The sequence below is a fragment of the Mastacembelus armatus genome, chromosome 21 (assembly GCF_900324485.2).
Source record: "Mastacembelus armatus chromosome 21, fMasArm1.2, whole genome shotgun sequence".
NCBI lineage: Eukaryota > Metazoa > Chordata > Actinopteri > Synbranchiformes > Mastacembelidae > Mastacembelus > Mastacembelus armatus.
Genome location: NC_046653.1, coordinates 18,364,460 through 18,379,415, shown reverse-complemented (window position 1 = coordinate 18,379,415; position 14,956 = coordinate 18,364,460). Strand labels below are relative to the sequence as shown.

The 14,956-nt window shown below is 46.8% G+C and overlaps 1 protein-coding gene across 5 annotated transcripts in view; it reads left to right on the top strand.

The window, feature by feature from the left end:
* The window catches only part of bcor (BCL6 corepressor), a 37,056-nt gene that overhangs the window by 19,942 nt on the left and 2,158 nt on the right, over nucleotides 1-14,956 (top strand). For 3 of the 5 annotated variants that reach the window (XM_026294945.1, XM_026294944.1, XM_026294943.1), the window contains 8 exons: nucleotides 402-458; nucleotides 959-1,118; nucleotides 2,164-2,505; nucleotides 3,686-3,970; nucleotides 5,350-5,657; nucleotides 6,841-7,125; nucleotides 12,555-12,721; nucleotides 13,491-13,636. In XM_026294945.1, coding sequence (XP_026150730.1) covers nucleotides 402-458; nucleotides 959-1,118; nucleotides 2,164-2,505; nucleotides 3,686-3,970; nucleotides 5,350-5,657; nucleotides 6,841-7,125; nucleotides 12,555-12,721; nucleotides 13,491-13,636 — 1,750 coding nt within the window. The remainder of the gene's footprint in view (nucleotides 1-401; nucleotides 459-958; nucleotides 1,119-2,163; nucleotides 2,506-3,685; nucleotides 3,971-5,349; nucleotides 5,658-6,840; nucleotides 7,126-12,554; nucleotides 12,722-13,490; nucleotides 13,637-14,956) is intronic. The other 2 variants (XM_026294946.1, XM_026294947.1) reach the window with 2 other exon arrangements.

Below are 14,956 nucleotides of genomic sequence, written 5' to 3'. Positions count from 1 at the left end.
GAAAACTGGTTTTGTCTGTGTCATGCTTGTCAATGCACAGCTGCAACACAAAGCTATCAAACGCTCTGTTTCTGGACATGTAAAAATTAGATGTGGAAGTCTGTTTGGAGAAAAATAAATGAGACCGCTAAAACTGAATTAGCATTATCAATCATGCTTAGAATCAACATATTGTTTTGATTTTTATTTTCAAGTTTGTCATTTACACAGTTCAGAAATTGATAGTTTTGATGCTGTTAATGTGTTAATTGACCTGTTGAGTCACTTTAATTTGTTTGTGTTTTGTGGGATTGTGGCTGACAATTGTGTGTAAAGAAACATGGAAAAACATATAACACATTTATTTAAACAAGATGAAATGATGGACAGATATATTGAGCCCCCCCATTCTAATTGCTTAGATGGAAGTCATATCACGAGAGGGGAGTAATATAAGTCAACCTGCAGCTAACTGGGAGGTCAGTTCTTTACATTTCTTATCACATCTGCCTCTGATGGGCTCTGTCTCCTTTTTATTCTGTATTGCTGGATACTTTTTACCGCCTCCTCCCTTCTTTCCTCTTTATAATCTCCTCTCTCGCCCTCAGGGCTTAGATGTATATGTTTCCTAGCCATGTTTATGTTTCAGGAAGGGAGATGCCAGGACTTAAGCCCCAGAGCGCATGGACTCACAGTGGCTGCAGTAGTCTAACCTGTGTCTGGATATGATGCTTGTGATTTATCTGTATACCTTTTTGTCCTGTGTGTGTTTGTGTATGTGTGGGTATAATTTCTTTGCCATTTTCTTTGATTTTGAGACAATGTGATTTCTGATGCAGTTTTTGCTTCTGTAGCTGTTGAGGCCAGATTGAGGCTTAGAAAGGTGTGTGTTCGGCGTGGGCAGATGATGAGTGGTTTTCATGGGTTTTCTCTGCATTTCTGTGTGTGTGTATGTGTCTGTTCGTGCATGTACGCGCAGCGGGCAATGATGCGGTTCTCGGAGCTGGAGCTGAAGGAGAAGGAGGGCGGCGGTGTGTGTGTGTCTGCCTCGGCAGCAGGACGGGAGCTGGCAGACGGCCAGCGCAGAGAGCGAGCGCTGGAACCCTGCCAACACACCACCAAGCAGGGAGACAGGGAGGGTGAGTAACCCAGCACCACAGACACACACTCATAACGCACGTGCACACACACATGCAGCCACATTGCAATTGAACACTCAAAAAAGGACACACAGAAACAATAGGTGCGCGTCCACGCTCACATGTATTCGCAGCAAATGCTGAGGCAAGGCCGGGTCACTCTAAAAAAAGGCACACTTCTCCACACACACACATGCACACGCTCTTACACAAGCTAGGCAGCGCAAGCAAGCAACAGAGACGGAGTGGGGGAGTTTTATTTTCAAGAAGCCTTTTGTGCTTATCTGCACGGAGAGATGATCGGGAGGGCAAGAGGAGAAGGAGGGGGAGAGATTGCGTGAGTAAGAGAGAGTGAACACGGGGGGAGAGTTAGTGGGTGAAAGCGGATGGGAGAGTGCAACGGAAAGAGAGAGAGGGAGGGAGGGAGCATAGAGGAGGGGTTAGTTACGTTGGCTGGGAGCCCAGCTGTGTGTTGGAGCGAGGCCGCGGCTGACGTGTGAGCCTAATTATGGCATGGAGAGAGACAGAGGGAGAGTCCAGGAGAGAGGGGAGCGGGTGAAGGGGGGTGGGGGTGGGGTTGGGTAGTGTCACGCTCCGTGTGAGAAGGGCGTGGTGCGGTCATGCTGTGGGGGAGGACAGAGGGGGGGGGTCACTGTGCGCAGTGAGTGTGCAGGATGTTTTCTTGCCTGTCCTGGCTGGAAGTGCGAACGGCTGCACTGAACCGTCAGGCCACTGACTCGGCTCACATCAGATTAAAAAGTCTTTACCCCATCAAAGTTTTACTGCCTGCCTTTAAAGAAGAATAAAAGCTGGCTGGTGTTTAACTGGCATACTCCCTCTGTCGATCCCCCACCCCGCCTCACCCCCCTTCCCCTTATTTCTCTGCTCTCTTTCTGTCTGTCTGGTTGGTTTGCGGTCCATCTGTGTGCATTCTCCTCTCGTGTGTCTGTCTCCCTTTCATCTTCTGTTGTTTATTTTGCCTCTGGCCTCTCCTCCCATCTTCCTCCTTGCTCCGCTTCCATACGTCTGTCTCTGCTCTCCACAGGTGTCCGGCCAACGTACACTAACAACAGAGTTCCAGTCCTCCAGAGGTGTGGGGGCCCGAGGGAGCCTTTGTCCCCAGGGCAGGGAGCCAGTGATGGCGCCAGAAATGCCAACCACGGAGGGTTAAAGGATGGAACCAGGAAGGTGAAGAGAGAGCCTGAAGGTGGTCATTGTGTACCCCCCACTTTGACACCAGCAAAAGGGTACGCTGAAGAAAAATCTATCCCTGGCTTTGGACCCACCAGGAAGCGTCCACTTGTTTACAAAGCTGAGCAGGACGACACAGAGAAGGAGGAAGGAGAAAGGGTGTGCCACCCAGAGAAACGAGCCAAAATTTCTACGGGTGAGAACTTTTTTTTTTTTTTTTTGAATCTGCCTCATTACCCACTTGCCCCTCCCATTTTCCCCAAATTAGCTTTTCCCTGTCTTCATCTGCGTTCTCTAGATCCCTCTAATTCTGCCCACTCCTTTTCCCTTCATCTTGTATGATGTTTAGCCCTGTCTCATTCCAAATATTTTGGTTCCTTTTGTAGCTTCTTCCTTCCCGATGAATTCCACCTTAAACCCGCTCCATCACAACCCCCACCCCCTTCCTACTCTCTGTCCCATCTTTCGCTCTGTGTGGCAGCCAGCTCAGAGAAGTGTTTAATCCTGCCTTTGAGCGGAGAGCAAGAGAGAAGCGAGGAAGAGGGACAGCCATTCTCTCTCTCTTCTTTCAGCTCTGCCATTCCTCTGCTGCGCTTACCCGCCCTCTTCAAAGCTGCTCTTTTCTTTTCTTTTCATCTCCCTTCTTTTTTCTGTCATCTGTTTGGGTTTCCTTTTTTTCTGGCATGCAGTATTGCGCTTGCTCTCCCCAGCACTGGCAGACGAGTCAAACACCCGTTCCCTGTGAATTTCAGGGGGGAAGAACTCTCCCTCTTCTCCAGTCTTTATTGCTTTGTATCTCTGCTGGATTCTTGACTTCACTCACCTTTTACTCTTCAATCTATCAGCTTCACATTCTGCTCCCTGTCTCTCTCGCGCTCGTGTGTGTGTGTGTGTGTGTGTGTGTGTGTGTGTGTGTGTGTGTGTGTGTGTGTGTGTGTGTGTGTGTTAAATGTAATAATATGAGGGGGTTTTGCATGTTGTAAGAATGTACCAATTAAGGGCCTTTGTTTTGTTGTGCTCAGTTGTGTGCTGGCTGCTATGTATGTTTCTGTCATAGTTTTGTGTGTTGTAGAAGGTCAGACCAGTCTTTGAAAGGCCGAAAACCTTTTATGTCCAAAATGTCAACTCACTGACACTTCAGATAAAACTGTTGTGGTGTAGACTTGCCCACAATGCATTTCTAGTTTAATGGTTTACACAAGTAGTTTTATTGACCGTTATAAAACCAAATAAGGAATGAGAAAGTTTTCATGTCATCTTTCAGCTAAGGTGAAAACGGCGCTGTGTTTTAAGGGGTTCACTGGTCAACACTGTACGAGGCAAAATGACTGTATATGAGTAACAGCAAACATAAATTGTTCGTTTGTGGTTTACAGATGAGCGTGAGCAGACAGGTCCTAATGAAGATGATGATGATGAGGTGCGTAAGCTAAAGGTCTGCATCGAGCTGAAAGGACTGCGGCTCAGCAAGCCTACCACCGGCGCGGCGTCACCTGATGGCCCCCAAATCAAACAGGAAAGAGTGTGGCCCCAAACCCGATTAGTAACCCCAGCCCAGAGCCTACAGGAGCACAAAATCAGATCCGTCGAGCCAGAGGAGAGAGCCGCAGCACAGAGAGCTGAGATCAACAGGAAATGGGGTTGCGAGAAGATACTTAATGGTAAGAATGAACCACCAGCCATGTAAACCGCTTCGGCACCTCTGAGTTCAGTTAGGGTAACGGAAATCTATCTTTGGCTCACGTTTCACTTTCTTTGTTGAGCTGTCTCTCTGTAGGGGATTTCCCGCAAGCGTTTGGGGAGGGGCAGAGGAAATAAGGTAGGAGATGCCAAGAGAAAGGCTAGGGAATCAAGAAATAGGATGGGGGGGGACTGAAAGCTAAAATGTTCCCCCTGTGGTTTGGGGTTTTTTGTTCAGCTGGTCTACAGGGGACACTGTGAGAACAAATGAAAGAGCAAAAGAGCGAAGTGGCTGGTGGAGATATGCGTGGGCAGGTGTAGTGTGACTAATGTGTGATCAATGATTTTTCTTTTTTCCCCTCAAGACCAGTTGCAGGGAAAGGGAGGGGTTAACTTATTAAAACCAGGGCCTTCACTTATTCATGTGCCCAAACTGAGACAGAGGGAGGCACAGATGAGAACAAGAGAATAAAAGAGCAGGAGAGAGATTAAAGAAAGTGAATAAAGCAGCTGAGATTTTGGTTTTGTGCTTCCTGCAGAAACCCCAGACCTTGATTGGCCACTCTCACTTGATTTTTTTTTTTTTTTTTTTTTTTTTTTTTCTTTTTTCTTTTCCACCTTTTTAGATAACATCACCCTGGCAACAGCTACAATGAACATGACACTGTGCCTGTCAGGGTTGTGTGTGTGTGTTTTTCTGGATTCTACTAATCAGATGGCAAAACACATTCATCTCTGTCAAGAATCTGCTACTCTAAAAGTTTTTTTCTGCAGCAGTGGCTACGTAGAAAATGCTTGGATATTTAGGTTATAACAAGGTACATGATTTCAGTCTGATTCCTACCTAACCTATGGCTGGTTTAACGGACTATGTATTGTAAAAGCTGTGCTGTAATAAATATAAGAACTAGTAGTTAAAAATGCAATGATCTTTAGGAGGAAATGCATCCCCATTAAGCTTTCAAGCAGCATGGGTTCGGTGGCATATATATATATATATATATATATATATATTTTTTTTTTTTTTGTGTGTAAATATGTATTAGTAGAGGATGAAACCAGACAGTGCTACGTCCGGAGATTACTCATAGCAGCGTCCTTGCTGCAGTGAATGAGTGTGCACAAGACACTACATGGGTGTTTATGTGCGCCTGTGTTGTGCATGCAAGTGTTTTTTTAATTTTGTTTTTTTCCTGAGTGAGCAGGCATGCTGTGCTCCCAGACAGCTCTGTGCACTCATTAATAAACCAACAGAGGGTGAGAGATGGCCTTGTAATGCCTTCCCATCCTCCCCTTCCTCTGCACTTTCACACTATGAGCTGCTCACTCTGCCTCCCTCTTTCCTCTCCTCCTACTCTAGGACTAGCTACTTCTCCCCTTCCCCCCAGCCAGCTGAAGGACAGAGTGCACCCGTCGGGCCCCTTCTCAGGTGACCGTGGCCTCAAGGAGCCCAGGAGAGGCCCCCCCTCTCCGGCCCCAGAGCTGTCCGTGGGAGGCACCCCTTCTCTCAAGCCTCGTCGCCATAGTGACACGGACAAACCCAAGGGCAAGCGGCCCTGCAAGACCAAACACACTAGTCAGAGGGAGCGGGAGAAAAAGAAAGAGACCACTCCTAACAGCCCACGCCAGCATTGTGTGGCTGATCTGGGAGCAGCTGAAGATGACAAGGTGAGTGCTGATAGGGTGTCTGGCCACGATACTAGTGTCTGGATGTTTGCAGCAGCAGAGTCTGTTTCAGTATGCCTGTCGGCACCTCTGATTATGCAGCTGGGAGAGGGAGGCAGGGAGGGAAGGAGGGAGGAAGGAAGTATGTTTACAATGTTTAGAGGGCTGCTGGAGCTTTGACCTCCTCGTGCCCTTAGTGGCTCCCTGCGGAGTGCCTGCATGCATGTGTGTTTGTGTCTGGCCTTAATTGTTGAATGTGTGTCATTGGTGCTGTTTTGTGTGTAGGTGCATGCGAGAGCTGTGCGTGTTTGTGAGCATTCCTAACATAACAACAAAACCCTGGAGCAATTATACATTGCACTCGGTGCTGAACACAAGGCTATACACACACACACTCCCTCACTCACACAGTGAGGAATGTGGCAGCCACGGTCGAGCGTATGAAGCGCCTGAGTTCAAAGGAGAGGAAAAAAATGAGCACAGGGAAAAACTGGGGGGAAGAAAGAAGGCTAGTTGTTTTCCGCCCTTGCAGCTCTCTTCCTTTGCTCCTCCTCAGCCTGACAGCTGCTCCGACATGGAATTCCACAGAGAGGGCACGCACTTCATACGCGCGCACGCACTCACACACAGGGAGGCAACTCCCTCTCTTGTGTGTTGCGCTGAGGGCTCTGTTGGTTTAGCGGTTAAAGAAAAGTGGCGTGCCAACCTGCAGTTTTTGGAACGTGAACAGTTGGTGTGAAAGCTGTGTGTGTTGTTTCACTGATGCATGGTGTGTCATACACAGGAATCATTCATAAACACAGGTGCTGTAAATATATCCATCTATATTTTAAGCTATATATATATATGTTAGTAGTATACAAAAGAAGAATTGTAAGGTCAAATCAGTATAAAAGGGGAAAATTCATTTGTGGAAAAACATCAAACATTCAAAAAATATTTTTTTTCTGCATGACCTTAAAACAACCAATGACAAATTGTCATTTTCTGAACTGAGTTTTGTATTTTCCACCTCATTAGTTTGTCTAAAAAAAACTTTCATATGATTGTATGGGTGTGTGTGTGTGTGTGTGTGTGTGTGTGTGTGTGTGTGTGTGTGTGTGTGTGTGTGTGTGTGTGTGTGTGTCCCGTCTGCTATGTGGCAGGGGATGTAACACTCTCTCCCTCTCTCTCACGCTCTCTTCAGCTGAGTGAGCAGCGTGGCGCTCCGAGGAAAAGAGCCGCCTCTCCTAATCATTATCCGGGCTCTCCAGTCAAGCCCTGCTCCCCTGCCGCACTCTGTCCGCCCTCTCTGCAGCCCCAGGCAAACGGCAGAGCAGCCGTTGTCCCACCAGAAGCGGCAGGGTTGCACAGGACCCCCCCTGCCGAGCCCCCTGTAGTGCGTCCAATCCCGCCAGAGGCTCGTCGGCTGATCGTGAACAAGAATGCCGGAGAGACTCTGCTCCAGAGAGCTGCGAGGCTGGGCTACGAGGTAATAGGCTTCGCTCCAAGTCATCTTCCTTTCTTATCTCTTTCTCTCTTCGCATTTCACACTCTTACATTTCGTCTCTTACAACTCTTCACCCTCTCTCTCCGTAAACGGAGCCGATTTTCTCCCCCCTTCCTACTCTTGCAGACTTTAGGACCGTTTGTTTTTGGTTTTTTTTGTTTTGGTTTTTTTTTTTTTTTACTGTACTTCTCTGATTCTTCTCTTGCATCTGTCCTGGTCTTCCTCTTTCTATCATTTCCTTCTATTTCACTGGTCCTCAAGCTCTCTTCTCACCACACTCCATCTTTTTTGCTCCTTTTGCTTGCTACTCTCGTTCTCTCTCAGGTTTCCGCTCTCTCCCTCCCCCCCTTTCCTCTCAGCACTCTCTTTCTCTTCCTCTCTTTGTGACTCAGATTGTCGTTGGCACCCCTCCTCCTCCCTGCGAGCGCACACACTCCCGCCTCCCCTCCTTTTTTTTTTTGCTCCACTCTCACATCTCATTAATTTTCCGTGAGGCGAAGTGTGACACACACACACACAGGCACACGCACGTGCACGTGTGTGCGCAGACAGCATGAGGGATCGGTGGGATCATTATACGGAGACTGATGCTCGCTGCCTCTCTCTAGCATCAGGAGTTTTTTTTTTTTTTTCTTTGTGTGTAGCTGCCGATCCTTCCCTCCTAAATCAGATCCTCTGTTTCCGCAAGAAAGAATGAGACTTGTATGTTGTGTTCAATCTCTCAACTCCTATTGCTCTGAAAGCTTTTAATTAAACTTGCTGCCGTCTTGTTCTCTCTCATCCCAGTTTGTTTCTGTTCATGAGTCTAAACATTTCTTCCCTCTTGTTGACAGATTTTACAAATTGATTTATTGATCCAAGTGGTTTCAATACCACTTGAGCTGCAGATTGTGCCATGTGTGTCCACTCTGTCTCTCGCAGGCCTTTGATGCTGTTTTTGTGTATGTGTGTGTGTGCGCATGATCATTTTTTATCACCGGCAGAGGTATCTTCACAGAACTGTAAATAGGTGTGGGTATCTTTTGTTGCTCATTAACCGGTTGCTTTATGGTTGTGTGTGTGTGTGTTGTACACTTTTATGATGACGAGCTGTGTGCGTGCGTGCGTGCGTGCGTGCGTGTGTGTGTGTGTGTGTGTGTGTGTGTGTGTGAGATTATGTGTGTGAGTCAGAGTGGGAGAGAGCAAGAGTGTGAATGAGAGGTAAGCACTGGGAGTATAATCGCGTTCTAATGGCCCTCTAATGTGCCGTGGTGACTGTGGTTAGCAGTGGCGGCGGCTGTTTTTCTCTCTCGCTCACACACACACGCACGCACACACACGGGGTGCAGCTCAGCAGCAGGGTTCAGTCAGCCGTGCTGGAGAGAAGCTGGCTCGTCTCTCTGATTTATGCGTCTCTCTCAAACATTTTTTTCCCTCCCTCTCCTCTTTTTTCATTCCCCCTTCACATTTTTCCTTTCCTGCGCACGGCGTGTGGAGAGGGAAAGAGGGAGGAGGGAGGAGAAAACCTGAGACTACACAAACAAGGCGCTGACCGCTGCGCAAACAACACCCCCGCCTTCCCCTTCTCCCCCTTCCTCCCTCCCTCCCTTTCTTTCTATCCCTCTCTCTCTCCCTCTCTCAGGAAGCTCGTCTCTCACTGCCTGTGTGTGATAAGCCTGGGGCAGACCCCTGGGGCACACACACACACACGCGCACACACACACACTGACACACCAATTTATGCATACCCTCTCACATACACACTCGCATACAAGCCTGTAGATGCACAGAGCGCTTGTCTCACACTGGTGTTTTAGCACCGCAAGCTCTAGGCTTATCACACACAGGCAGAGAGATATGAGGGCTTGAGAGATGGAGGCACGCACACACACACACAGCTCACATACTGATTACAAGCGCACATACAGAAATATGCACAGAGAAACACCCGTTATGACCCAGTAAGCACAAGCACAGGCAGCCTGACATGTTCTTTTCCATATGCTGCACAGAACGATGGCTCTCCCACACTTACTGCTGTCGCACACCCACACAGACCTGCACATGCAAATTCAAAATCACCTCATATATACACAGACACACACACACCTACATGCTGACTACAAACGCAGGCACATTCACAGAAAAATACTGGGTGGCAGCCTGTAAGCACATGCAGAGGCTTCTTTTCGTGTTCAGACCTGCGCATGCAGGATGCAGAATCACCTCATGCACACATGCATGTAATATAATACACAGGCATTACTTTGTGCTGCTCCTGATGCCCATGCGGCACTGTGCATATTTCATGTTCGTTTAGTTTTGCGATCCGTGCCTCTGCACATGAAAGCTCACTCTCTCTTTCTTCCTCCCTCCCTCACTCCCCCTTTATTCTCTCGCTATCCCTCGTCTGCCTCGCTCTCTGAGCATTTGAAATGGTAATGAGGAGAGATTCTGCGGATGTCTTCATCCCTCTCGTGCCGGGGCTCGGGGCCCCTCAGCTCTGCCCATTGAAAGCTCAGATAAAGGTGCAATCTGTCATTTATTTTTCTTCCATGAATCACTTCTGATTTTCCTGCTCGAACCTCTGTGTAATTCAAGCAAGGAGAAAATTTGGTTTGCATTTCAAGTAACCAGTAAGCCCAGCGTACATGGTGGCAAAACTTTGATCTGAATTCACTGCAATCAGTGGATTTGCTTGTGGAGATAAACTGACTTTTAAATGTCAACTTTAGTGAACTTTGACTTGCAAATTTGCACCTTTGACCATTCTGACAGTGCTAACCTTTGAGGGAACCACAGCATCTGGAAGTTGCAGTTTCACACACATTACACTCTGTTCTCCTTCATAGAATTGCATCATTGTCTGCAGTCATTGTCAAAACACTGTGGATCATACAAATTCTGTAGGTTTCCTTGAATTAAACAGTTTTTGGATAGATCCTGTGCACAACATTGGCATTTAGCTCACTAACCACATAGGTCAGTAACTAGCTCCATGAGTAATCACTGCGTCACCAAGTTCTTAGTATATCTTATACTTAGTGCATATGAATGAATTTCCTGGCCATGGCAGACAGTGGTCGTCCGTAACTGTTCAACTGCCTGTTATATTATCTAGGTTGTAGTTAGGTAACTGAGGAGTGTTAATATGCAGAGCGGCTTAGTGGTCGGGACTGAAAGAATTTATTGTAAATGTATGTTATACATGAAAGTAGATGTTTTTCTTCCTTTCTATCTTCTTGAGTTAGCTTGTGTCTGGGTCAGTGTGAGATTAACTCTATCTGAGCTCATCAGTAACTAGATTCTCAGGCTTCTTCTGTTACCCAGCACAGTCATTCAACAAAAAGCTCTCTGTAATACACAAACTCACACACGCATACTCTCAAACACCTACATGCTTCCCTTGTCTGGGCACGCACCAACTTTACAGATTAGACTGTTGGCTGTTCATCTCACAGAGAAAGCCACTCATGCATCACCTACACGTGACACACATTTATTTATATATTTATATATATATATATATATATACACACACACACACACACACATCTGTTGTATGTGAAGAGTGTACAAGGCAGCGCTGCAAGGGGTTAAATGTCTGAGTGATGCATTGATTGCAGGAGAGCGCAGGGAATCATTCTAGAGAGAGAGATTAGAGGACGGAGGAAAAGAGAAAGGAGGGGGAGTAGTGTCTCATTTTACTGCGTGTGTGCGTGCGTGTGTGTGTGTGTGTCTCTGTGCGTGTGTGTGTGTGTGTGTGTGTGTCTGGCGGGAAGCCGGGGCTCTCGTGCTAAGCTCCTCGCTCTCTCCCAGCGATATTAAACACGGCTCCGGAGGTTTAGCGCTACACCTCTTCCACGCACACATGCACACACAAACCCGTAAGTGGCACAAAAACACTCGTGCGTGCACACAGACACACGCTCAGACAAGCTTGCATATCAACACTCTCTGCCTGTCAGTCTCTCTAACACTTGCTCTCGTTCACTCTCGCAGACAGACGAACGCATGCACACACAGAGAGCGAGTGGAATCCCCCAGAGGGGAGCTTCGGCACAGCGCTCCTGAATCTCTCTCCAGCAGACAAACAGAGTGTTGGCAGCGAGCAAAAACCAGTTGGAGCCCCCTTCCCACCCCCGTTTCTCATTTTCTCTTGCACTTTGTCTTGCTCACGCTTGGTCTTGCTTCCTGCTTCCCCCCACTTTCTTTACTGTCTCTCATCATCTGTATCACCACTGTCACTCCCCCTCCAACTTTATGCTACCACTATCCTCCACTACACCTCAACCCCCCACCTGTTCATCTCGTTATCATCAGTTTCAACCCAGAGGACAGCCTGGGCAGATTTCACCTTCAGATTAATTTATCTGTCATCTGTTGGGGTGTTGCCTCTCTCGTCCCCCATTCTTCCTCCCTCTCTAACCCTCCACTCATCCTTCTGTCTTGACTCAGTTTTCTCTCCATTGCCTGCCTTTCCTTCCCTTCCTTTCATCTCCCCTGTGCTGGAGAAGAGAGAGAGGGAGATAAACACTTGGACTAGACAGCGGCTAGAATTAGCATAGAAATGGAAGTTTGGAGTCATTCCCCAGGTTCAGATGAGCAGCTCCCCTTCCCTCGGCACAAAACAGTTAGCTGGACAGAGTGAGTTTGTCTGGATGTATGAGTTTTGCATAAATATATTAAAATATATATAAAATTAGGTTTGTTTTTTTCAAAGGTCTGAAAATACTTCCACCCAGTGCCACACTAAGTTGTATATCCAAACAGACAAACACATACCCGCAGTGTTGAAACACACACTTGTCTGACTCGGACAGGCCCCATATCAACACACAGCCGGGCTGCTCTCTATCTCTGTCTCCTCTCTGTTTAGTAGCAGCAGACACTGCTCCAGTCCAATAAAAACCAGTCTGACTGCTTAGTGCTGGATGCCCAACTGTCACAGCCCTAGACCAGAGAAAATGCTTCCAGCTCTTGAGCTCCTCTATCAAATCTCTTTGTTCCGCTTCCATTATTCTGCGTTCAGAGCCCAGCCATCGTAACTGGCTGCCACAGTGGCGTCCAGGCCCAACCATGGCACACAAATACACACAGTCATACACACACGCTCATACGTGCATGAGCAGAATCTGGCAGGCTAAATACAGTTGAGTCATACTTAGTCTCATCGATGTGTTTTGGCGCCAGCTCTTGTGTTATGGAGTGTGTGTGTGTGTGTGCGCGCTTGTCCGGCACAGGAACACAGTCAGTTCCTCCTTTCCCTAATTTCTTTCCCACAGGAACTGTAAAGGGAAGGACTGTTGGCGTATGTGTCGGCTCTGTCTGACTTGTCTGCTTGGATTGTCGCCACACATACGTCCATGCAAACATGCACGCATAACCTCGCACACTAAACTCTAGTCTCCCCCTGTGTTGGCTCTCTTTAGGAGGTGGTGCTGTACTGTCTGGAAAACAGAGTATGCGAGGTGAATCACAGAGACTACGCTGGTTACTGTGCTCTCCATGAAGCATGCGCCCGTGGTTGGCTCAGCATAGTCCAACACCTGCTGGATTACGGGGCTGACATCAACTGTAGTGCACAGGATGGCACCAGGTTAAACACTCATTTATATCTGCACACAATCACAGAAATGTATGCTTACATTAACACATCTCCTATGGACTAACCAAATATGACCATGACATGTCCTAACAGGGCAAACCAGGACTTAATTATCAAGTCAATCACCTCAGTTTGTTTATAAGAAAACTACCGGGATTGATTATATTGTCCTTGGAAAGGGTGGTGGTTTGACAGATTAGCTGCAGTTTTAAATGGGAAAGGCTGCTGCTTTAATTGCACTGTAATTAAAGTGTTAAAATGTACAGTAGGGGTTCTGTTTATGAGGCTATGCACAGGTCTTAAAATATATCGATAAGCATTTATTAAACCATTGGTGAATTTGTAATATTATGGAACACAGGTGAGACTGTTGTTAAGAAGAAAGGCAGTCTATTAAATCTATAAATTGCTTTTTACTTTATGTCCCACTAGGTCAGAGTAGTAGAATAGTAGAGTAGATAAAAAATATTTTATGGTTTCACTGAATGGCAGATGCTGCCATTAAAAGGAACGTTCCGAACATGTTAATTCTCATCAGTAAAACACCAGCGTGCACATAAAGCAATATTAGGGACTTGTACCAATATCTGACTTTTTACCGAAGACAGAGTGGTTTATGGGAAAATTTAAATCAGAGAAACACAGTGATACATATTTAATGCTACACACATAACAAAAAAAACGTTTTAACCAATACAGATATTGTCAGTGCTGTTTCTGTTGTTATTGTTAAAATCAAAGTACATTTGTTTGTGTTTAGACCAATTCATGATGCAGTGGAAAATGACCACTTGGATGTGGTGCGTGTTCTACTATCCTACGGTGCTGACCCCACCCTGGCCACATATTCTGGCCGCGGCCTCCTCAAGATGACCCACAGCGACAACATGGAGCGCTTCCTCACTGGTAAGATTCCAGCTGGATTTTGAGTCGAGACACACACAGACATGGTTTAGCCCAGAATTGAGAAAAGTCATGGCACATATAACTACTACATTTTTTTTTACACAGCTACAAACATCAGGCTCATCCAGCCTCTGAACCTGGACTGGCTGTGATCATCTGAGTCTAATGTGATTTTATCCTCAGACCAAAAAAAAAAAAATTAATCCAGGACGCTCATTGAAACAACTGCCTAAAATGGTCAATACACTTATGTTACGCATTACACTGTTTTGTAATGAGTACATATCATACTGTCAAAAATTCAGAAAAAGGTAAAACTCAAGTTAAATAGCTTTTTTGTTTTAGATAGTAGGTCCAACTAGAGTGTACAATGAGGTGTGAGGCAAGGATAAATTGTTGAGAAGATTAGTCAGTAGCCCAGTTTCCAAATGTCTCCAATCTTGGATCATTCACTGTTTGCTGTTCTTTTTATGCTCTGACTTCTGAGCAACCCATTGGTTATGAGTCCCTATCTGTAAATCCTCCACCTCCCACTTGCCACTAGACGTGTCCGTCTCTGTCATCCTGTTTCCCCTCTGGCGCCCTCCACTCCCCCTCCCTCGACCACCTGTTAGACGGGGAGTCTCAGCCCGCCAGGGTGCGTGCTGCTGCCTCTGAGCTCCTCTATCTGGTTACTTAGCAACGCCAACTGTGTTTGCTCAGCGTACGTGTGGAAATGGGCTTCGCTCTGGCTGGAGACTTTGCTTTTGTATGCATGCGTGTCTTTTCACAAGGCTGCCATGCAAGAGTCTGACATGGTCTGTATTTTGGGTGTGTATGTTGAGAGGGGTCATCTGAATATTTGGAGCTAAATTAAAACAACACGATCCTGTGTACAGGGAGGGAAAATGAAAGCATACCCAGACACGCATTTCCACCATAGCCAGCTGCTTAAAATTATTTGAATACCCAAACAGTTAAAACTGATTGTCACAAACAGAGCAGAGGCTTCAATAAAAAGAGACAGATGCAGGAGAAAAGACTGTAGAAAGAGGGTGAAAATGAACAGGTGTAAGTTCACAGTCAGCAGAAGGGTGAACAGGTTTAGTGCGAAATGAAGATTTATATGTAGACGGCTGGAACGATGGTGCTGAATTTTGAAAGGAGCATGGATGGATAGATCGATGCTGTGAGACTGACAGAGCGAGGTAGCGAGGGAGATCAAGCACCGGAGAAAATGAGTGAGAGCGAGCGATTGCTGCCCTCCCTCCACCTGGTCCCACTCATCTGGAGGCCGTTAATCCCTCCAAACACACGCCAGACGCCCCACGCCTCAGCACT